Source organism: Eleutherodactylus coqui, chromosome 3, assembly GCF_035609145.1.
Source record: "Eleutherodactylus coqui strain aEleCoq1 chromosome 3, aEleCoq1.hap1, whole genome shotgun sequence".
Classification (NCBI taxonomy): domain Eukaryota; kingdom Metazoa; phylum Chordata; class Amphibia; order Anura; family Eleutherodactylidae; genus Eleutherodactylus; species Eleutherodactylus coqui.
This window is the reverse complement of record NC_089839.1, coordinates 115,432,187-115,457,231: the sequence shown is the minus strand read 5'-3', so window position 1 is coordinate 115,457,231 and position 25,045 is coordinate 115,432,187. Positions and strand designations below refer to the sequence as shown.

The 25,045-nt window shown below is 45.4% G+C and overlaps 1 protein-coding gene across 2 annotated transcripts in view; it reads right to left on the bottom strand.

Annotated features, from left to right (window-relative positions):
* The window catches only part of ACOXL (acyl-CoA oxidase like), a 387,512-nt gene that overhangs the window by 317,891 nt on the left and 44,576 nt on the right, over positions 1-25,045 (bottom strand). For both annotated transcript variants that reach the window (XM_066595986.1, XM_066595987.1), the window contains exons 3-4: positions 22,355-22,438; positions 20,646-20,732 (exon numbers count right to left, since the gene is read on the bottom strand). In XM_066595986.1, coding sequence (XP_066452083.1) covers positions 20,646-20,732; positions 22,355-22,438 — 171 coding nt within the window. The remainder of the gene's footprint in view (positions 1-20,645; positions 20,733-22,354; positions 22,439-25,045) is intronic.

Here is a 25,045-nt window from a genome sequence, read left to right as displayed (position 1 = left end):
GTCTGCAAAATATAGAATACTAGCTGGTATACCCAGGCTAACCCAAGTTAAATTGGTACAGATGTTTATCTGTTGTTCACAAAGAGAATTTTGTGGTCATGGTTACTTCGGAGGAACCGAGGAATAAAATATGTATACACATAGAGGGGCATTAAATTCTCCTCAGACTGCATGTACCGATGTCCCTCCCCTCACTTTTTACCCCTAAAGGTATTGCCCCTTTTTATTCAAATTTAGCCCCAGACAGGAGGTTGCAGCCCCTTTTTAGCCTTAAAGGCATGCTCCACCCCTGCAGTCCATGGCCGATTCCTTATGTACTTTACAGACTTTCAGTATATGCAGATATACATACAGAGGTCAGTTATATTCTTCTCAGTATATACAGACAAAGGTTAGTTAGATTCGCCTTAGTATGCACACAGAGGAGCATTAGATTCTCCTCAGTATATACACATAGACGTGAGGTAGATTCTCCTCAGCATACAAATCATTTCCCTAGGCTTTATGGTTTATGAGAAAAGAACTATGTCATGTATGGCGGATTTTCAGTTTTTCACGCTTAGAATTGAATACTGAAATTGCAACCCCTTTACTTTTCCTATTAGGAAAAAGAATAGTCGTGGCAATTTTCACTTATTTAATAATTATTTAAATTTAATATTTTGGATTTTTGCCTATTTACTTTAAGATTGCTCAATCTACCATATCTAGCAAATTCCTGTAGATTAATGAAATGAAAAGAACTACTCTAGGAGTGGAGACATAAATCAATAGATGATATATGAAAAGAGATCATTTATATTTCTGTTGCCCAATGTTCATTCCTTTTAGCAGTGGCCAAGACTTCCATACCCAAAATGTCTAAATAGGGTGAGAAGGGGTATCCCAGTCTTGTCCCATTCCTGTTCGGTATGGGATTCAACAGAAATCCATTAACTCTTACCTGAGCTGAAGGTCTATGATAAAGAGACATGATTCATACTAACATTCTTGGACCAAGGCCTATTTTAATAAGCGTCACCTCTAAGAGCTACTAGTGGACCCTATCAAATACTTGTTCAACATCTATGGACAAGAGACACAGCAGGAGCTCGGATCAGATTGATTACTTTTTTGGCAACATGCCAATGTTACGTCTTCTCCAGTCGGCAGATATGGATGCCCTGACATACTCTATCCAGGCTACGCTGATAGTTGCTTTTCAGTCTAATGTTACTCATGCACATACTTGCTACTGCCACCTTAGTGATTACTTGCTCACGCGCCCACAGTTTTGGAAGGAGCTTAGAGGGAACCTGAGACAATACTTTGAGACTAATACGGATACTGCCCCTGCGAATGTCACCCTCTGGGAAGTTCATGAGGCAGTTTTCAGAAGTCACCTGTTTGCCACTTACTTCTAGACTCTTAAAAGATATTTTGTTTAAGACGACTGAATTGATCACAGAGCTGCAGTATCTTAAAGCCTGCCTGCTACCCATCCACCAGCTCCACCCTTCGACAATTAATTGATATACATTCGAGGTTGAAAGATATTGCTGTTAGAAAGGTAGACAAATTGTTGCTTTATACTAAGTAGCGTTACTATGAGAGAGGAAACAGACCTCATACCCTCTTAGCTAAACAACTACTAGATCAAAACGTTGCAAACTACCTCTCACGCACTGCAGCTTAATGATGGTATTATCTTTCACAGTGGCAGAAAGGTCCATTATTCAAAATGTAAGCCCTTCACAGAATAGACGTAATTAAAACTAGACTTTATTCAGACTATTAAAAATTAGGGCTAGAAACACACACAGAAGCTACGTAGTACCCAGCCACAAAGTTTTGGAAGTGTAGGGACGTAGACTTCAAGACATATATGTAACATATATATATTGTGAGGGATTAGCGTTTAGGATCGGTAGCAACCTGGGCATAAGCAGTCAGAGACAGTGACACATGGGATAAAGTCTTTAGTCCAGGCTTTGCCTGGGTTTATTTCCGTGCAAACAAAGCAAAATACAGGCCTTAACTTCAGGCCAACATAAAGTAAATCCTGCTCGTCTGAGCACTTACTATACACGGAGTGTCCCTGTCTACACACTGTTAACCAAATGGCTCCTGCACACAGCCAGCCAGGACTCTCAGACCTGCAAAGGTCTCATCTCTCCTCTCAGGCCCTGTAGGCCCAGGTTTTATAAGACCTGGTACCAGCCTCACCTGGTACGTGGGAGTGGCCATCCCACCCTTCGCTTTGACCACTCCAGGAAAAGCCGGCCCGGATTATGTGGCTTGGAGCCACTTACACACTACAACGTGTCAGTAACTTAATGTTACTGACACCATACTGCCGGCTTCCTCCACCGAGCCCAGGCTGCTCGGTGGCACGTATCTGCCCAAGTGCTCCCCAAAGCAGCATAGGAGAGCATCCTAGGCGAAACATACCTGCCCTCCAGCACCTTGCCGGTCACCGTCTCACAATATATATAGATATATATACACACACACACACACACACACACACACACACTCAATTCTGATCCAAGATGAAGTTATAGAGAAATCCAAGATGAAGGAATCTCTATGCCATGTGCAAGGATAGTCACAGTACCTTCAATCAATCAAACAAGATCAATGATATGATTCCTAGCTTAGAGAATAAATTGATTCAAAATTTCAGAAATTACCGAATGTGATCTGGAATGATTTTCATTACGCACAATGAATTAATTCATGGTCCAAAATAAGTTGGTTCGTGGTTTGACGCGTTTCACTGTAACAGCTCATCAGGAACCTACAGAACCTATTCTCTGAATAGAGAAAAAGGCAATAAAGGCTTCCCAGATTTCGGGAGGAATAAACTATAGGATCTATATGTAACTGGACCCAACCTAAGTGGTTGTCTGAATACTCAGTCCTACCATAGTAGGCAGTTAGATAGTGGAAGATTTCTCAAGCTTCGACTAATAATATAGTCATACAGGGACTAAGTTAGGGGGAAAAAAAGAAATAACTGGGTTCTCAAATCAATCTCTGAGGAAGAGGTGGGGTAATGAACTATCTGTATTAAATCCCCATTTTTCAATGTCTGCTCTATATCAACATTCACTCAGTAGTCAGTCTAGCCACCGAAACTAAGTCCCTTTGAGGAGTACTTGCACCCTAAAATAATTTGTAGGCTAGCTTTGAACAACCAGGTCATGCAGCAAAAGCCATTACTGATCTTATAGGGGTAGGACCAGGTTAGCTAAGATAAATAGTAGTTAAATCATACATTGATTTAACTATGTGAGATCCACTCTCTGCAGAGAATGCCGGTGACTCTGCAGTGACATCACCATGTACAAACGAAGCCCACATTGCGCTCCAAGACTTCTGTATTGTTCCATACAGAACATCCTACATCAATCCCAAGGAACTCGCCTATACACGCCCGTCCCGTGGATAACGTCATGGCTGGAGACAAAGCGGAATGGTGGAACTACTGATGAGTGAGTCTGTTAACCCTTGTTTATTTGTATATATACTGCAAGAAATCATGTATTCTTTTATGCTTGAGAAAGGCGCACTATAGCACTGAAATTTGTCGCATATTTTATTTACTCTTTCAATAAATGATGAAAATATAATCTATTAATCTGTATGGCCAGATTCCATTCCGGTCCACCCAGCGCTGCCTTTTTTTTTTCACCTTAGAATCTATGCATGCATGCCCTGTAAGTATTTAAGTATTAGTGGGCATATTTCTCCTAGACGACTCCCCAGATCATAGGACGAGATCAGAAGCATGGCTGTTCCTTATACAAGGCGAACCGGGACAAAGAGGTGCCGGCGGGTTGCCCTATTATTAGGAACCCCCACCAGGCGAGTCCCGTTCATTTATATTTTAAGTGGAAAAGAAACGATCAAATGTTGCCAAAGTTCCAGACGCTGTTCATCTGTTGTTCTTAATTTCTCCTACAAGTGCGCTATGGGACCTAAGTCACCGTCAAGCAAAATGTCTATTCTGAAAGCCACCAGCTGCTCCTTTCATTTTGCCCCCGTTGTACATACAGACATAAGATTAGGGCCACAATGGGTAGGTTTCTGAACACAGGACAAACAGGGTATCCATTTTGGGGTGAAAGTCTTCACTCATATGTGTGCTGTACAAAACAAAATGTTTTTAAAATGACACAAATGGCAAAAAAATAAAAATCATATTTTTTCCTTATAAAGTGTAGCCCAATGCGCTCAGACTGGAAAGCCTAGAAAAGATAAGAAGGTCCTCACTCAGGAGTGCGGAGAACATCTGGCTAGTGGATGGCTAGGTGAAATTCCAAATGCCAACGTCCGCTGGAGTGCAATATTCCAGTTTATTAGGACACAGTCAGTAAAAGGCCAGTATACAAAAAACGGGTTGGTATGGTAGAACACATTTCAGAGCATAAACGAGCTTACTTCACAAGCACAAGTCTAAATAAGTGGTACAAACATAATGGTAGGAAAGATGGGAAGGGAAGGGGGGAGGAATGCATAAAGAAAGGAGGGAGGGAACTAGAAATAAACATTAATATGCATGTCAATGATGAGAAGACATCGGAAAAAAGGCTCATAAAAAATAAATTGCATGTCAACCAAAGACAGTATATACATGCACATATATAAATGTACAGTGGGGAAAAAAGTATTTAGTCAGATACCAATTGTACAAGTTCCCCCACTTAAAAAGATGAGAGAGGCCTGTAATTGACATCATAGGTAGACCTCACTATGAGAGACAACATGAGAAAACACATCCAGAAAATCACATTGTCTAATTTTTAACAAATTTATTTGCAAAATTATGGTGGTAAATAAGTATTTGGTCACCTACAAACAAGCAAGATTTCTGTGTCTCACAGACCTGTAACTTCTTCTTTAAGAGGCTCCTCTGTCCTCCACTCATTACCTGTAGTAATGGCACCTGTTTGAACTTGTTATCAGTATCAAAGACACCTGTCCACAACCTCAAGCAGTCACACTCCAAACTCCACTATGGTGAAGACCAAAAAGCTGTCAAAGGACAACAGAAACAAAATTGTAGCCCTGCACCAGACTGTGAAGACTGAATCTGCAATAGGCAAGCAGCTTGGTGTGAAGAAATTAACTGTGGGAGCAATAATTAGAAAATGGAAGAGATACAAGACCACTGATGATCTCCCTCGATCTGGGGCTCCACGCAAGATCTCACCCCGTGGGGTCAAAATGATCACAAGAATAGTGAGGAAAAATACCAGAACCACACAGGGGAACCTAGTGAATGATCTGCAGAGAGCTGGGACCAACGTAACAAAGGCTACCATCAGTAACACACTACGCCGCCAGGGACTCAGATCCAGCGGTGTGGCTGAATCTTTGGAGTGCTGCTGTGTTTCTTTTTTCTTCTTAGGGACTCAGATCCTGCAGTGCCAGACGTGTCCCCCTGCTTAAGCCAGTACATGTCTGGGGCCAACTGAAGTTTGCTAGAGAGCATTTGGATGATCCAGAAGAGTATTGGGAGAATGTCATATGGTCAGATGAAACCAAAGTAGAACGGTTTGGCAGAAACACAACTCGTCGTGTTTGGAGGAGAAAGAATGCTGAGTTGCATCCAAAGAACACCATACCTACTGTGAAGCATGGGGGTGGCAACATCATGCTTTGGGGCTGTTTCTCTGCAAAGGGACCAGGACGGCTGATCCGTATACATGAAAGAATAAATGGGGCCATGTATCGTGTGATTTTGAGTGCAAACCTCCTTCCATCAGCAAGATGAAACGTGGCTGGGTCTTTCAGCATGACAATGATCCCAAGCACACCGCCAGGGCAACGAAGGAGTGGCTTTGTAAAAAGCATTTCAAGATCCTGTAGTGGCCTAGCCAGTCTCCAGATCTCAACCCTAAAGAAAACCTTTGGAGGGAGTTAAAAGTCCGTGTTGCCCAGCGACAACCCCAAAACATCACTGCTCTTGAGGAGATCTGCATGGAGGGATGAGCCAACATACCAGCAACAGTGTGTGCCAACCTTGTGAGGACTTACAGAAAACGTTTGACCTCTGTCATTGCCAATAAAGGATATATAACAAAGTATTGAGATGAACTTTTGTTATTGACCAAATACTTATTTCCATCATAATTTGCAAATTACTTCGTAAAAAAAATCAGACAATCTGATTTTCTGGATGTGTTTTCTCATGTTGTCTCTCATAGTTGAGGTCTACCTATGATGTCAATTACAGGCCTCTCTATTATCTTATTAAGTGGGAGAACTTTTACAATTGGTATCTGACTAAATACTTTTTTCCCCACTGTATGTGCAAATCAATAAAGACTCTTGGTAAAAGATACGCCATAAAATCATATAGTGGAAACATGTATCTCATAGAGCAAAATGTATATTGTATAATTAGTGTGAACACTGTGTGTGGCACCAAATCCTAAAAACATATAGGCAAAATGCAGATATATATTAAAATCCCTAATGTACAGGATATCATCATACACTACTATCCAAATTGCAATAAAAAGGTGCTCATTTCAGCAGAAGGCTCTTAAAAAAGCTTAATATACTAACAATTGGCAATAATTATATTAAAAATTTTAAAAATTATACATATATATATATATATATATATATATATATATACACACACACATACATTTTATACACACACACACACGTACATATATATATATACACACACATATATATATATATATATATATATATATATATATTACCAATCACTACATGGAGGGTACAAAAGTATATTGTATAGGCAGTCAGAGAACTTAATAAAGGTACCATGTATTTAAAAAAGTGATTAATGCAGCCATACCTGGAGTTGCATTGCTAGCTGCTGGAATTGTGAAGCTTCCCCTCCCCCTCTTGCTTCCTTCTCCTCCTTCCTTTTTATCCCTTCTCCTTTCTTTCCCTTGCCCTTCTTTCTTGAATGTAGTGAAATGTAATAATGTACTATACATATATATATATGCTGTGGAGCCACCATTTTAAACTTGGAAATCTTTAAGGCTGTTTGGGCCGGATGGAAGAGAGAAGTGAACAACTCCAATCAGAGATGATGTCACCTGTAACTTTAATGACAATAGATATAAATACATGCCGCATTCCCTTTAAAGAGAAGGTCACCTATATCTTTTTTTTTATTAATTAAAATAACAAACATTTTCCATTTTTCTAATCAGTTTTATTCTGTTTATACATGGGAGAGTGGCCATTTTGTCTGTACATGACTATGGGGCTGGTCATCTTGTCTGTACATGAATATTGGGACAGACATGTTGTCTATACATGACTATAAAAGGCAGCCATCTTTCCTGAGCTGCTTTTAACAGCAGTTAGAGCATTTAGAAGATAAGCTTTACAGCAACTTCATGGTCCATTCACACAATGGCGAAGGAGGGACCCATTGACTTCTATAGGAGACTGCTCTAGATATGCTCTGTGACCTGTAGAAAGGTCATTTTGCCAGGAGGTGGAGTATATAGTCACATTTTATACCTTTTGTGAATGGTGGATCTTGCATTATCTACATATACGTGTCACCCCTCAGTGTAATCCTGCCTGTGATGTTAGTAAAATGAATGCTGCAAAGCTTTCTCTACAGATCAGGAAGTGACATAGTGGTATTAGGCTCTGTGGTCAGTGAGAAAAGTGTCAGAGATATATGAAATAAAACTGAGCAGCAATACACCGCATTTCCTAGGTTAATTCATCCATTTTTCAGTATTCGTGAATATAATTCCAAAAACAAGCACTACAAAACTGTCTATCTGGAAACTAATTTTTCCAGTTTTGGCTTGGAATATCTTTGGTATGAAGCCTCAGCGGGATGTTTTGGACAAATTTTGGGGACAATTTAGCAACTTAGCAAGAGACAAAAGGCAAAGAAAAAAAATTAAAACAGCAGAAAAGTAACAAACTGAGAAAGGCTGGGCTCACACGGGTGCTGATTTGCAGCGGAATGTCTGGAGTGGGCATTCTCTAGCAAATCAGCCACGGAAAGCCTGTCTGAAGACCTGCACCATTTGATGCAGATTTTAAAGTGGGTTTTATTGCGTATTTCTATGTGGAATTCACACAGTCATTGAAAAGAGGTGAATTCCACAGTGGCAATGGTGATAAAATTGACATGCTGTGGAATTGAATCCTGCACCACATGTCAATTTCCACAGCTTGTGGACGAGATTTTCAAAATCTCATCCACTGCTGCTACTGTAAATGCCTTGGAAATTCCATGCGGAGGAGTCGCACGGAAATTCCGCAACAAATCTGGATTCCTCTTATAGCTAGTGCTTGAAAAGCTTTATTTAAATGAACACCTTCTTACAGGACAACTCTACACATAAAGAAGTGATCACCCAGATGGCCTCTCTAGAAGTCACCGCAGTCAGTGGCTTTGCTTACACAATCTGAGGTTTTGGGACGTAATCCCAAGTGTCCACAAATAGCCCTGAGACTTCTTCACTTCCCCAATATTGTAGAGCGTCAAGCAGAATGCCGCAGCAAGCCAACAGTTTATTTTTCAAGGCTCTCGATCTCAAGTATAATGATGAGATGAAAATGATGTTGGAGGCACAATTCACTCAGTCAGTGTCTTCTATAAACAACTCTGTATATTTTATTTGGCAGGCTTTTTGTCTTACTCCATTACTACAAACCTTACAGTTTAAATCCAGAAATAAACTAAAAGCACATTGAATGATATGTTTAAGTATTATTACAATATATTTAATACACATTGGAAGTCAACCTTCTCAGTTTTCCCAGGACTGCCCAATTTTATCCTATCAAACAATCCAGCTCACTATTCATATTAAGTTGAACTTTATTTAAAGGGACACTCGTGATTTTTTTTTCCATTCATTCATTGTGTAATTATCCCCCTCAGTATATATAAGTCGGCTAGTGTTACTGTGTTTACCTATTCCTTCTATCTAAAAGTCCTGAAGTCCTTCTCCTCAGGTGGTCATGTGATGTCATTGTGACCATTTAAGATTTATTTGGCTTTATGTGGTCTTTTTTTTTTTAAATTAAAATCACATTTTTTAGCCGACATCATTTCTGCGTGATGGACAAGCTCTTTAGAGAGGGATAGAGAAACTCCTATCACAGTTACTGCTGATGATTAAAGGCTCCTATCACACACTTATAATGAAGGAGATGATCAGATGTTCAGTCTTCTGACAATATACATATGTTCTGTAGCTTATTTAGTGCTAATTACACTGTCCTCTCCGCAGGCAGAAATGGTACAGGCTCAAGCCGTTAATGCGATGTACTGATACATCATGAGATTGATAGCACAGAATAGCGAAAGAGAAAGCAGGAACAAATCTCAACATCAAGATCATGACTGGTAAGTGTCAGACAGGAGGCTATACTGCATGGAAATGACTGCAATAAACATAGGAGACATCTAACGTATGACACGCAGTCAAGTGATGGGTGCAGTGATGTATACTGTCTAATTGTTTAAGCAGACGTTTCAGGGTTTTGTATAATGAATATAAATATTATAAATAATTGTAGTTGAGAATGTTTCTATTAAGAGCATCACATACAACAAAAGTAGAAACATTCAACAAGCAGAGCCTATCAGGTGTTATGTAAAGCTCTGGTTGGTTTGTAATAACAGGGACATGTAAGATATTTTAGAGTGCTATATGCAACTTCCTCTGGAAGTAAGAGAAGCGACTGCCTCTAAGGGTCTCCCTTTCTGATTCTCTGCAATCCAATCTGTTAGGTACAGAGCTTCTGTAGTAACATGGATACAGGGTCGTTCTATAGCAACAGGTGGAAGAGGGATCTTCACAGGCCGCATATATTTAAATTCTACAACACTTCTGCTCGATTCAACCCAGACAACCAATCACTGTGAATCAGCCAACCCAAACAACCAATCACTGTGAATCAGCCAACCCAAACAACCAATTACTGTGAATCAGCCAACCCAAACAACCAATCAGGTTGTGAATCGAGCAGAAGTGTTGTGGAATATAGATATAAGCTCACAGGCAGCTTTCCTGCACTCAGAGGCTGCATGGTGACAGATCTACAAACACTGTGATCACAATCTCTGTCGGTTACAGCATCTGTTGTCTGTGCACACATTGTAGCGTGTTTACTAACCGCTTGCGCAGAATGTCTCAATGCTTGAATCATCCTGGGAAAACAGAGGGGTGGGAATTCAGATACAGATCACATAGGAAAATACATATTGAGTAACCAATGTAACTCTATACATTGGTCATGTCTACAAGACATATGATGTTCCTGCTCTAGAAGTAGATGCATATCTATTTATAAACATTTGCTGCCGAGTATAAGGCCTCTCTCACACGGGAATCTGGTCACTGCGTATTACACACAGTTTATGCGTGTGTAATACACAGTACCAGTTTGCCAAAGACCTTAACTGTGACTCTCACGCACAGCGCGAGAAATGCGTGCCCAGAAAAATATGCAGCACGCACTATCTTGGCAAGTATTACATGTGCATAAACGCAAAGACAGTGTATGGGGATTCTCAGCACAAAGCAAGTACACATGTCATTGTGTACTTGAAATTTGCGCAGCGCAGTTAATTACATTCGTCTGAGAGGGGCCATAGACAGGTATGCTGTACAAGTTTTCAAGGAGAAATAGGGGGAATCCATTTAGATTTTACCTCTCATTTCTCAAGATGGAAAATTAAAGCATTGACATGACCGGTTGCTATGGGCAATTACTCCACTTTTAGGGCATTATGGTTATATTCTATTAATTGAAATGAAAAATAAAAGTAGTTAAAGATGTTCCCCATCAGTTCCTCCATTATAACATTAATTGCATATCGAAAAGAGCTACATTGTATCATCACTTTCCGATCAGTAGGAGTCAGACCTCTGGGACCTTAACCACCCCTGGGAATGAGGGGAATACGGAGTTGGTATAGCAGTGCATCCCCTTTAGGCTAACTTCACAGGGGTGAGTGCAATATCGGGGCCGTGAAATAGCCGCAGATATTTGTGTTAAAAATGCCTTGCATTACTTCAGGGAAGTAGTGATCTGTAGTGCTTCCCATTGTTTTCAATGGAAAACCCTGCATTGTACTTGCGTACACCTCGCACGCCGTGCGCTGCTTTGCCAGACCTATTGAAAACAATGGGCGAGGTGTTCCAAGGGAACACCCAAAGATAGCACATGCTGCAATTTTTTAATTTGCACTTGAACTGATAAACACATTCAGCTGTGACAAGAAAAAAGAGCACATCTACGTATATACCAGACTGGAGACGTATTCTTAGTTATTCAACTTCAGGGTCAGAAGGTGAAATATAATGTCTTTGCTGAGTCTTTATTTTTGCAGAGTGGAAATTTTAAATCATACCCAATGTTGTATTGGAAAGTTCTGGCTCCAGTTCAAATAAAGTGACTTTAAAAACAACATTGTATGAAGCGACTTATAGCGAGATACAGTATACACTGAGTGCCACCTTGTGGCCAGTCAGTAAAAATGACTGCAAGTACTGGATACTATTCCTATGTAAAAGGACATTTCTCGCTCGTTGCATTGGGGGACACAGCCAAGACCGTGGGTATAGCTACTGCCACTAGGAGGTGACACTAAGCACAAAAAAGTGTTAACTCCTCCTGCAGGCTAGACCCCCTCCTGCCGACCTGAAGCTAATCAGTTTTTAGCTTAGTGTCGTAGGAGGCAGACGTCTTTGTCTGCGGACTTCTCTTTTTTACTTTTTACTTTTTCTTTTTGATTTTTTCCTCGCGGAATGACCAGGGCATAACGGGGAGGCAGGACTCTCCCCGTTAACCCACCGAGGGCGGCGAACAGAGGTGATATGTAACCCTCTGTTGTCTGCCGGGTCCCCTCAGAAGACAAGGAGGCACACTCGGCCACCAAACTGAGTGTGACCCGCCAGCCATAGAGCCCCCCGATATCCACGGTCCAACATCCCCTCCCCACAAAAGGAAGGCGATGGCGGGAAGGATGCTCTGCTGGAGCCAGGCTACCACCACTCGCACATCGGGAGGTAAGTATGCAGTTTTCTTATTTTTATTTATTTTTTTTCCTTCTTTTCCCTCCCGTGCATCCCGGCCCTGGCTACCCCTTCTCCTCTCCTCCCAACTTAGCAGGCCACCTCCGTGCCCCGCGGCAGGCTGGCGGCTCCCCACCATGCTCCCCGCAGCGTCTTCTCCCCTTTGATCACCGGCCTGCCCCGCGGTCCGCTGCCGTGCCTGCCCCGCGGTCCGCTGCCGAGCCTGCCCCGCGGTCCGCTGCCGAGCCTGCCCCGCGGTCCTGCGTTCCACCGGGCCGCGGCCTTGCCGTCTCCGGACCGCGGCCCGGCTTCTCACCGGAGCTACGGCCCTTGCTTCCAGTGGCCCCCAGCACTACTCCGCGGTACGACGCGGGGCGGAGACTACCGGCGGTGCGGCGGTTACTTCGCGTGGGCCGCGCTCTCACATCGGCGGCACGCGGCACGCCGGCGGCGACTCCTGGGGCTCCCTATCACCCTCTGTGGGGTTCCCCGCAAAGCTATCGGCGGTGGATGCGGGGGAGCCGATTAATCCAGCTCCCGGCTCGGGCCTACACAAGCACGCCTCCGGGGGCGGAGCTTCATCAGCACCGGCTCTCTCGCCCAATCAGCGAGCTGCGCGCCAAGAGGACAAGCCCCGCCCCCGCTTCCCTACCCAGAGCGGCCATCTTCTCTCCTGGGACTTGTGGTGCCGCAGCAGCGTGGGTGGACACAGCCTGGACAGCCAGAACCCCTGTTGGACCGGGTAGGCTCTGCCCTAGCGGCAGCTCTCCTGCACATCTCCCCTGCACTATTCCCCCTGCAATTTTTTTTCTCAGTAGAGGCAGGTTGCGCAAACCACGCGCTGCACTATGTCCGACTCCAGAACCCAAGAGTCCAGACAGGGGACAGCCAGAGCGACGCACTACGCTTGCTCTCGCTGTAACGCTAAATTTCCTTGCGGGCAGGTAGAGCCGTACTGTAATGACTGTATCGCTCCTAGGCAGGCGCCCGTACAACCTAATACAGGCCCCCCGCCCGCGCAGCCCTCACCCTCAGCAGAACCTGAGTGGGCCCGCTCCCTGGCGCAGGCAGTCTCTAACCTTACGCTTGCGTCTACCGCAATATTGGATAGGCTGGACCGCGCGGTTCCCCCCGGGCCAGACGTGCGCGGCGAAGATGACACTGTCAGAAGAGACTCGTCTCGCGCTAGACCACGGAAGCGTATTAGACGACCAGGGTCTCGGGACTCCTCGGGATCTCCGGCATCACCGAACCGTGCCGGCTCTCCCGGGGCGACTTCTCTCCCGCCCTCTAGGGAGAACAGTGAAGCCAAGGCCGAATTCTCAGACTACCTCTCGGACCTCGACGTCGAGGACGAGCAGTTGCCTAGCCTCTCCGAGACGGTAGACAGTCTGATAGTGGCGGTGCGGGACACTTTCCAGCTCCAGGAGCAACCCTCCTCGGCGCCAGCGCCGTCCCTTTCTTTCCGGCGACCCAAGCGCTTGCCCAAGACGTTCCCGCCCCATGATGACTTTGAGGCGGTGCTGGATAAGGAATGGAAGTGCCCAGACAGACGTTTCGTAAAGCCGAAGCACCTGGACGTCCTCTATCCCTTCTCAGAGAATCTGACTAAAAGGTGGGCGACGCCGCTTACAGTTGACCCGCCGGTCTCCTGCCTGGCGAAGCACACTACCCTTCCCATGGCGGATGCTTCATCCCTACGGGATACACGTGACAGGAAGATCGACGCGCTAGCTAAATCGGCTTTTGGGGCAGTGGGGTCTGCTCTTAGTCCTACTTTCGCCTCCACTTGGGTTAGCAGGACTATCGCCGAATGGTCTAAACAACTGCGCAGAGGCATACTAGACGGGTCTTCCCCAGAAGAAATGGCGGACATCGCTCGCCAAATAGAGCAAGCGGGCAGATTCATCTGTGAAGCTTCCTTAGATGCAGCAAGGTTTATGGCTCGAGCATCGGCGACGTCGGTGGCCACACGGCACATCCTGTGGCTGAAGTCGTGGGACGCGGACGCATCCTCCAAGGGATCCCTGACGAACATCCCCTTTGTAGGACTACGACTGTTTGGAGCCAGGCTAGATGAGATCATCTCAGAAGCCACGGGGGGCAAGAGCACGCATCTCCCTCAAAACCGGCGCAGACAACCACCGCCCCCACGACGTTCCAGTTTTCAATTCCATTCCTTTCGCCGGAGTAGCCCGCGCGCACCGGAAACTAAAAGAAATACCCAGGACCAGGCCCAGAAGAGAGGACCATCATTCAAGCCCAGGCCATCATGGGGTACCAAGGCCCAGCCCCCAAAGACCAGGAGGGATGGCCCTCGTACAAAGTCATCCGCATGAAAACCAGCCCCCACCCAGGGTGGACAGGGTGGGGGGACGGCTTTCCCGATTCGCCGCGGTCTGGCTGGCACAGATATCTGACGCCTGGGTACGGGAAGTCGTCACAGAGGGCTACACAATAGAATTCGCCAAATACCCTCCCGACCGCTTCTTCAGCTCCAGGATTCCGGGATCCTCACGGAAGAACACTGCATTGCTTCAGGCAGTCCAAGTTCTTCTAGATCAAGGAGTCATAGTGCCGGTACCAAGTTCCCAACGATTCACAGGTTTTTATTCAAACCTATTCGTTGTACCGAAGAAAGACGGATCCGTGAGACCGGTCCTAGACCTGAAGAGGTTGAACCAATATGTGAAAGTGCGTCGCTTTCGCATGGAGTCCATTCGAACAGTAATCGCGTCCATGGAACCGGGAGAGTACTTGTCATCGATCGACATAAAGGATGCCTACCTCCACATCCCCATCCGACCGGTTCATCAAAGATTCCTCCGGTTCACGGTCCAAGCCGAACATTTCCAATTCACCGCGCTTCCATTCGGCCTGGCAACGGCACCCAGGGTGTTCACAAAGATCTTGGCGGCAGTGGTATCTCTTCTCCATGCCAGGGGAATCGTCGCGATTCCATATCTGGACGACATAATGATAAAGGCCCCGTCATGGAGGGACAACATGGAGAGCCTCCGCATTACGATGGACACGCTGAACAGGTTCGGGTGGATCGTCAACCGTCAGAAATCGTCACTATCACCGGCTCAGAGCATGGAGTTCCTGGGCCTTCACTTCAACACGGTCCGGAACCGGGTGCTGCTTCCAGCTCCGAAGCGGCACCTACTTCAGAAGCAGGTTCGCTCCTTGCGCGCCCACCGCACAGTGACTATCCGTTACTGTATGAGGGTGCTAGGGCTGATGGTAGCGGCCTTCGAGGCAGTCCCATTTGCCCAATTCCACTCCAGGCCTCTGCAGTGGACTATCCTGTCGAGATGGGACAGGTCAGTGACATCACTCGAGCGAAGAATCAGGATTCCGCCAAAGACGCATCGCGCCCTACGATGGTGGCTGGATTCCTCACAGATACATCTGGGCCGATCCTTCATCCCCTACCGGTGGCAGATCCTGACCACAGATGCCAGCCTCTCAGGATGGGGAGGAACCTTACGGAACCTGGTAGCCAGGGGAACCTGGACCCGGCAGGAAGCCCAGTTACCAATCAACGTCCTGGAACTTCGGGCCATATTCCGGTCACAGCAACACTTCTCGCAACAGCTGAAGGGTCTCCCAGTCCGGATACAAACGGACAATGCAACAGCGGTCGCCTACGTAAATCATCAGGGCAGCACCCGCAGCAGAGGGGTCATGCAAGAAGTCGCAGAGATCCTGGCGTGGGCCGAAACGTATGTTCCCGCACTGTCGGCAGTTCACATCCCGGGGGTGGACAATTGGATTGCTGATTATCTCAGCAGGGAGACGGTCGACCCAGGCGAGTGGGAGCTACACCCCGAGGTGTTTCACGAGGTTTGCAAGCGGTGGGGGCGACCGGATGTCGACCTCATGGCGTCCAGGTTCAACCACAAACTTCCGAACTTCGTGGCAAGATCAAGAGACCCCAGGGCAGTAGCCGTGGACGCGCTGGTAGCTCCGTGGACGGGATTCCAGTTTCCATACGCGTTCCCTCCCTTTCCGCTGATCCCCAAGCTCCTCAGGCGAATCAGGAAGGAGGAACGCCCAGTAGTGCGCATAGCCCCGGACTGGCCACATCGGACCTGGTACGCGGAACTCGTCGACCTACTGGCAGACGCCCCGTGGCCGCTTCCTCTGCGAGAGGACCTGCTCCTACAGGGACCCCTCTTCCACCACAGTTTAGCCACGCTACGTTTGACGGCGTGGCTATTGAGGCCGAGGTCTTGAGAGCCCGCGGATTTTCGGAACCGGTCATCAGGACCATGATTAAGGCCAGGAAGCCATCCTCGGCCAAGGTGTACTACTGGGTGTGGAAAGACTTCCTACTATGGTGCGAACAACATGGATTCCATCCGATGCGCTTCTCCCTGGCGCGGCTCTTGTCGTTTCTTCAGGACGGCCTGGAAATGGGACTCTGAGTCTGAGTTCCCTTAAGGGTCAGATATCTGCACTGTCCATACTCTTTCAAAGGCCATTGGCGGCTAGGTCAGCCGTGCGTACCTTTCTTCAGGGGGTTGCGCATGCCGCTCCACCATGCCGCTCACCGCTTCCGCCCTGGGACTTGAACCTGGTGCTCGATGCATTGCAGTCGCAACCGTTCAAGCCGCTGAGGGAAGTTCCGACAAGGATACTCTCCTGGAAGGTGGCTCTGCTGGTTGCTGTGACCTCCATCCGCCGAGTGTCGGAAATTGCAGCATTATCGACAAAACCACCATTTACAGTCTTCCATCAGGATAAGGTAGTTTTGCGCCCGATCCCTTCGTTCCTGCCCAAGGTGGTCTCGGACTTCCATTTAAACGAGGATATCGTGCTGCCGTCATTCTGCCCAGCCGCGTTTCACCCAAGAGAGAAGACTCTTCACAGGTTGGACTTGGTGAGGGCTTTAAGAATTTACCTAGAACGGACAGCGTCGTCCCGACGGTCTGATTCTTTGTTCGTAATCCCTGACGGACCAAGGCGGGGCCTGGCGGCCTCCAAGGTGGTCATTTCTCGCTGGATACGTCTGGCCGTGGTGGAAGCCTACCGCTCCAAGGACAAGACGCCATCGTTCCGGGTGACGGCTCACTCCGCAAGGGCGGTGGGGGGCTTCATGGGCAGTTAAAAATGGGGCCTCAGCTGCTCAAGTATGCAAGGCGGCGACGTGGACGTCGCTGCATACATTTTCAAGATTCTATCGAGTGCATACTTTTGCCTCGTCCGACGCCTCTCTAGGACGGCGAGTCTTACAGACGGCTGTTAACTGACCGCATGGACATGTACTCCCACCCCAAGAGGGACTGCTCTAGAACGTCCCACGGTCTTGGCTGTGTCCCCCAATGCAACGAGCAAGAAAAGAGGATTTTCGGTACTTACCGTAAAATCTCTTTCTCGTCTTGTTCATTGGGGGACACAGCACCCACCCAGATATTTATGGTGGCATCCGGTTCGGAGTTTTGGTTATGGTAAGTTGCACATAGTGCAGTCGTGGTTTTACAGTTGTAACCGTTATGCCTATTGTTTTTGTTCCTTTTTTATGGTTCAGATCCTGCGTGGCTTCTCCTACTGCTCGCTGACAAACTGATTAGCTTCAGGTCGGCAGGAGGGGGTATAGCCTGCAGGAGGAGTTAACACTTTTTTGTGCTTAGTGTCGCCTCCTAGTGGCAGTAGCTATACCCACGGTCTTGGCTGTGTCCCCGAATGAACAAGACGAGAAAGAGATTTTACGGTAAGTACCAAAAATCCTCTTTTTCACATCAAAGTGTATATATCAAGCTTTAAAAAAAACAAACAATACTCTTTGTCGAAAAACTATTTAGCAACACTGAAAAGAAGGCAAGGAAAATTGCTTTACTAACAAAGAACCATACGGCTATCTCAAACCTTAGTAGACTGACATATCTCCTCTTGGGATAAGGAATTGGGTAGTAGAGCTCAAAACAATCTTCAAGGTTACATATAGTATCTCTCCATGTGTCCGACTGCAAGAAAATCACTATAAACTACTAAAAAGGTATAGAACTCCAGAGTGGCTTCACACATACAAACTTGCTGAGTCGGACAGATGTTGGAGATGCCAGAAACAAATGGGTTCATAACTGCATATTTGGTGTAAATGTCCCAAAATTAAACGATTTTGATCAGATATAGAAAAGGAAATGCAACTCATTCTAAAAAAATGGTGATATCACCAGATATAGTCATTTTAAGTAAACCCAGCACATCCTTCAAGCCTATAAGAGATAAGCTAGTTTCATACTTAATTGCAGCAGCAAAAACTACAATATCTCTCTTGTGAGGAAACCCAGACCCTCCTATGGTTCTTCTTTGGAAAGATAAAGTCAAACAAATATGTAGATTTTTAGAGATCCAAAGTGCAGCTCAAGATGTATAGAAGCTACACTACATCACACAATCAAGTAACCAGTAAAGTTAAAAACAGCACTCCCTCTTCACATATGGCGCATGGGATATAGTCAACAAAATGCAGAAATGGAACCGCTTAACCAAAAAATAATGGGAATGCATAAGATCTGAAGAGACAGCTATATAATGACACAGTGGTATTTACGCGCCCCCCCAACACCCCTTTTCTCTCTACCTTCCCACTCTCTTTCTCCCCCCTATATATCTAATCTCATACCTGTAGATTTCCAAGGTTATGATTGTTTAATTGAAACATCACAAAGGATGTGCTAAGTTACTAAGACTGTTTGAAATTGCTTAAATACTAGATCATAAATAATAATTGCTTAATTACTACACAACGCTATAAGAACTGGAAACAGTTTATAAACTCAATACCATTATCATTTGTACTTATTATGTTTTTTAAAAATGTGCATTGCTAATACTATTAGAATTGAAATGTTACTATCCGAGTATATAATTTGAAATTTCAATAAAAAAAAAAATTCAACAGAAAAAGATTTTCATACTTAAAACTACTGTGCAACATGGAAATGGCAGCGTGAAAATTGCTGATTTAGAGACAAATCTATTCTAGGTTCCACTTAATACAAATTCTTCATAGTGTAAGGAGAGATTCAGAGAAAATCTGCAGTATTAAATAAACACTGCAAACAGTGTTCTGGCTAGTGCAGGACCTGAAGGTGTGGTGTATGACACAGAGATTCAAGTGGCCAGGAAGGGTATTGTTTCTCCTTAAGGCCTCATGTCCACGGGGAAAATCAGGCCCGCCGCGGATTCTTCATGCAGAATCCCGCAGCGGGTCCCTCCTTTCCGCGGACATGAGGCTAAAAAGTAAGTGTTACTTACCTGTCCGGACGCTGCGGATCTGCCCTCCGTCGCGGCTGGATCTTCTTTCTTCGGCCCAGCGGATGTGCTCGGCACGCCAGCAGCGCGCCGTGCGCATGCGCCGTACACTCCATTTTTTGGGGGGGGAACTCCTGCTCTCCCGCACTAGAGAGCAGGAATTCATCTGCGGGTGTGCCGCAGATCCGGACGGCTTCCATAGGCTTCAATAGAAGCCTGCGGAAGCCATCCCTGTGGGAGACCCGCACTAAAATGGAGCATGCTGTGGGTGTTTTCCCGCACACGCAATCTGCGTCTCAAGAGAAAATGACATCCTCAGGTATTTAATTACCTGTGGGTGTCCAATGCATCCCTATGGGGCGGGGATCACGCATGCGGGTGACAGCTGCAGATCTGTCCCCGTGGACATGAGGCCTTAGGAGAGCACCTAGAAGGTGTGAGGAGACTTATAAGGTCATCTATGCTCCACTGGGAAATATGCAAATAAAAAGATGGAATAATATCTCTGCAGCGCCACCTATTGGATAGCAGCATTCCTGCAAGTCAATGTTAAACGTTTTAAACAAGTCTTGTAACAAGCCAGAAACCTACTGCACGTTGATGAGGGACAATCACCCTGAAATAACCCTGTCTGTGGATGGTTTTTCTGGTGTTGGTTTACAATTCCCAGTCATTGTTATAAAACTTGTTTAAAAAGTCTAACATTGTCTTGCAGGAATGCTGCATTCCGATAGGTGGCTGTTACCATGCGGCGGTTGCTGGTCCTCCCAGGGCGGTGTGCGGGGTCCCGCGGTCGGGGCGCGCCCCCCCCCGGCTTGTTGTCTGGCTGCCGGGGGTGCAGGTGCCTGGCTGGCGTGGGCGGCGTGGTGTGGGTAGGCATACCATAGTGTATCTGCTTTACCTGTAGTGTTACTAAATATCACCCATGATGTGGGGACACTTTCAGCTAAATATTGCAATATCAGATTGTTGTTAAAGGGGTTTTCTAGGCAGCACAGGATGTCAGTACCAGGCTACAGCGGGCTTGGAGTCCCTTGTGTAGTGGGAGGTGCGTGTAATTGCAGGTGTAGCTCCCATTGATTTCAATCAGACCTGACCTTGCAATTACAAGCATCGGCCAATACATAGGGGTCGGAGTTCTTGTCCAGGGGTTAGATCTTGTATTGCCACTTGTTCAGAGGAATACAACACACAAGTCATGGAGCAAAGTTCAGTTTTTGAGAAAAAAAAAAATTTAGATCTTACTTCAAATCTCAGACAATAGTTTTAAATCCCATAACACATTTAACGACTTGAGCTATACTTTTAAATGTACAGACCAACATCAAAAGTGCATACCTTTAAGGGAACAAACCATTTCTGGATGTGTTCTGAGCTGCCAAGGTTAATCACTGCTCCTCCGAATAACCAGCAGATGACTCCACACTAAAACACACAGAAAAAATTCGCAAAAATTGTGAATTTTAGCTTTCAGTTAAAATGTAAATCTGAGACAATTCATTGTTTGAAATTTATTTTTCCCTTTCCTTAAACCACTTCTTAGACCTGGGCTACACACAGACATTTACCCCACAGCTTTTTAAACTTGTTAACATTTTGAAACTTTAAACAGTTTGACAGCAACTTTTATATTATTTAAAGAGGGGTGGAATATGCATTTTTTTTAATCTCCAAAAAATCCCATAAAATCACTAGTAACAATGTATTCCTAAAGACTATAATATGTGACTTTTCAAAATGAGTGAGAAGAGGCCTTTGTGTGGACTCAGCTCATAGGATAGCATATTTTGGACTCATCACCATATTCCCTATTGCTGCCACCGTCTCTGCAAACGTTTTTGAAATCCACACTGAAAATCACCAATAACTATGTTCCTTATCACTCACTCATACTCTCTTTCCACCAGAAGAAGTCTAATTAGCCCCTCATTTTGCGTCTTAGTACAGAGGGTAGGATCTCACTTTATGGCCGCCATGTAGCAGGAAATGGCTGGGTTGCAATGCAGCCAAGAGCTCCGCTGTCATACAAGTCAGTGAGGCTAGAAAATGATTGCAGCCACCTTATTATCGTCAGAAGCAGGATTACAGCCCCTTGCCGGCTGTTTGCAATGGGAGGGGTGGGACGGGGGCAGGACTAAGCTCCGCTGCCTCCTATTGCTGGCTGCTGACAAGGCAGGTGGGAGGTGGGGGGGGGCGGGAGCGAGGGGGAGAACAGCTCAGCAGAGCTAAACTGTCTCCCCCGCCCAATAGCATTGTGGGCTCGGGCCGTCTGAACGGGCGCACATAGAAACGCCAACGGCCATGTGCAAAAGCCCCGAGTACCATGATGCTAGGCATTCAGGAACATGACGCTACAGTGGTCAGCTGACTTCCTGTGACATCATTTGTCACAACAAACATTGGGATCACAGAGCTGGATCCAGGTGGCTGTAGAGGGGTAAGCATGATTCACTTTACTATTTTAATACAGGGGTGCTATTAAAACAGGCTTGTCAATTAAGTGGACAACCCCTTTAACATTTGCAATTGTTTACAATTTTTTTGCGAATGTGTCAACAATAGTAGGTCCTAAAGAGTGGAAGCCTGGTCTAAAACCTTCCAAAGAGCCTGATTTACCTACGTGGCAAATGTGGTGCAGATTAGTCCAGTTTTTTCGCCATTGTGTTTGTATTCAGATTTTTAATTCCAATTTTTTGCGCATATGTCAAGAACGGAAAGTCCTAGAGAGCTAAAACCTGGTCTAAAACTTTCAGAAGCGCCTGATTTACCTAGATGGCATATTTGGTGCAGATTAGTCCAGTTGTTTAGCCATGTATAAAGAACATTCAATAGAAATTCATTTTTATACATATAAAGAGTGACGATTTAATGATAAATATTTCAAGAACTTTATAATCAACAATAACTCACATAAAACATAGTAGACAACAGTATAAAGTCTAAATGCCAAGGCCTAAAGTGCTGCAGTGTTGATTATAACTGTTTGATATCAACAGCAATAAATGGAAGAATTTACAGACTATTAGATGATCTATCTGCACTTTTACCTTTACTCCAGTAGTCATATCAGCTGTACAAAGGACCTCTCCCATTATCATACTTTTGTTGACAAAGTTCTTCTTTTTATCTATCTAAGAAAAGTAAGCAAAGCAACAGCACGTAAGTATGTGGCCCAGTCACCTGTGATTTGCCCCAATAGAGGAAGCCAATGTTTTACATTTCCCTTCACAGAGTAGCCATGTCTACTCTGTGAAGGGTTCTAAAGTTAAAGTAGATTGGTCTGCCTCTGTGATTTAATGTTTTACATTTCCAACCACAGTAATGTAATAGTGTCACTCAACATGGAGGTAAGCAGTCTCGTATTTATAGAAGATCTAGCTGTATCCCACTTTTCAATTTCTAAGTGACATAAGACTATTTCTAATTTCTCTAATGATATCTATTTATCATTAGAGAAATTAATAGTCGTACTATTAATATGTATATAATATTAACCCCTTAACGACCAGCCCATAGTCTTTTTACGTCCTCACTTGCTGGGCCTTATTCCCTGAGGACGTAGAAAAAGGTTTCCTGCAGGGATTAAGGTCCTGCAAGCTGAGGACGTGGCAGCTCCATGCTGTCGGCTCCCGGAGGTAGCCGGAAACCTGGAGCTGCCACTCCGGGCCGCGGGTCCCCTCCCCCGGTCACATGATCGCCGGCATTTACCGAATGCCGGCGATCATATAAAAGTTAGTAAAAAGTTAAAGATTCAGCTGCCCCGGTGGATCGGATCCATCGGGGCAGCTGAAAGTACTCACCCGCCTTCGCCGAGATGACCGGCGGTGTCCCAGCCTCCAGGTCCCGTCGGCGCCTTCTGCGCATGCGCGCCAGACGTCATACGTCGCGCGCGCGCGGCCTGGGAAATTTAAAAATCCTTCTGCTCCCGGCTCCCATGTGTAGCCGAGAGCAGACGGATGTCACCGGGAGCCGCTGTATGCGGTTCCCGGTCACATGATCGCTGCTATCCAATGGATAGCAGCAATCATGTAAAGTAAAAAAAAGGTTTTTAAAAAGTTTAAAAAAAAGAAAAAAAAGGTTAAGTTTCATCTCCCCTCACGGATCATATCCGTGAGGGCAGATGAAATAACGTACCTAAGGCACCGCATTTATCCGTGGACTTCACCACGGCGTCTGCGCACGTGCCCGCCGCCAAGATGGCGGGCGCATGTGCAAAAGGCACAGATTGCCAGGGTAAAATCTCCCTGCTCCTGGCTACCAAATGTAGCCGAGAGCCTGGAGATTTCACCAGGGCCCGCAAAACGCGGGTCCTGGTCATGTGATCGCCGTTTTCCAATTGAAAACAGCGATCACGTAAAAGTAAAAAAAGTGAAAATTTCACCTCCAATCACAGATCAGATTCGTGAGGGGAGGTAAAATTACTTACCTAAGGCCTTTGGTGATGTCCCCCGACGGGATCTTTATCCACGGACTTTTCCCCAACTTTGGCGCATGTGCCCATTAGCAAAATGGCGGACGCAAGCGCAAAAGCTGTTGAGGGCCCTGGAAATTCAAAGTCTCCTTGCTCCTGGCTACTAAATGTAGCCAAGAGCCTGGAGCAGTGACCGAGGGCCGCAGTGAGCGGTCCCCAGTCACGTGATCGCCGTTATCCAATAGACAATGGCGATTATGTAAAATTTAAGAGACAGTTGAAATTTGATATGCCTTTCCTTTTGAGCCCCGTTGTGCATACAGACATAATATTAAGGCCACACTGGGTATGTCTCTGAAAACGGGACAAACGGGGGTATCCATTTTGGAGTGAACTTTTTCATTCCTATGTGTGCTATACAAAAAAAAAAGTTTTTAAAATGACACAACTGTCCAAAAAATTAAAATCGTAATTTTTTCCTACTGCTTTGCTCAGATTCATTCAAAAACTGTGGGGTTCAAATATACAGTACACCCCTAGGTGTATGCGTTAAGTGGTCTAGTTTTTTAAAATGGGGTCATTTGTGGGGGTCCTCTGTCGTTTTGGACGCTCAAGGGTTCTACAAGTGGGCAATGGGGCCTAAAACGCCTTCAAGCAAAATGTCTGTTCTAAAAGCCACCGGCTGCTCCTTTCGTTTTGGGCCCCATTGTGAATACGGACATAATTTTAGGGCCACAATGGGTATGTTTCTGAACACGGGACAAACAGGGGTATCCATTCTGGGGTACAAGTCTTCATTGATATGTATGCTGTACAAAAAAAAACGGGTTTAAAAGTGACATGATTGCCAAAAAAATGAAAATCGTAATTTTTTCCTTCTGCTTTGCTTAGATTCATTCAAAAACCGTGGGGGTCAAAATACACAGTACACCCCTAGAGGAATTCGTTAAGGGGTCTAGTTTTATAAAATGGGGTCATTTGTGGGGGTTCTATATCGTTTTGGTCCATCAAGGGCTCTACAATTGGGCAATGGGGCTGAAATCGCCTTCAAGCAAAATGACTGTTCTGAAAGTCAGCGTCTGCTCTTTTCGGTTTGGGCCCCGTTGTGCATATGGACAGAAGATTAGGGCTACAATGGGTAGGTTTCTGAACACAGGACAAACGGGGGTATCCATTTTGGGTGCAAATACGCATTTTCATGAGCATTATAGAAAAAAAATCCCATTTTTTAAATGGCATTTTTGCAAAAACATGAAATTTTATTTTTTCTCCTCTAAATTGCATTAATTCCTGAAAAAAATCTGTAAGGTAAAAATACTCACGAACC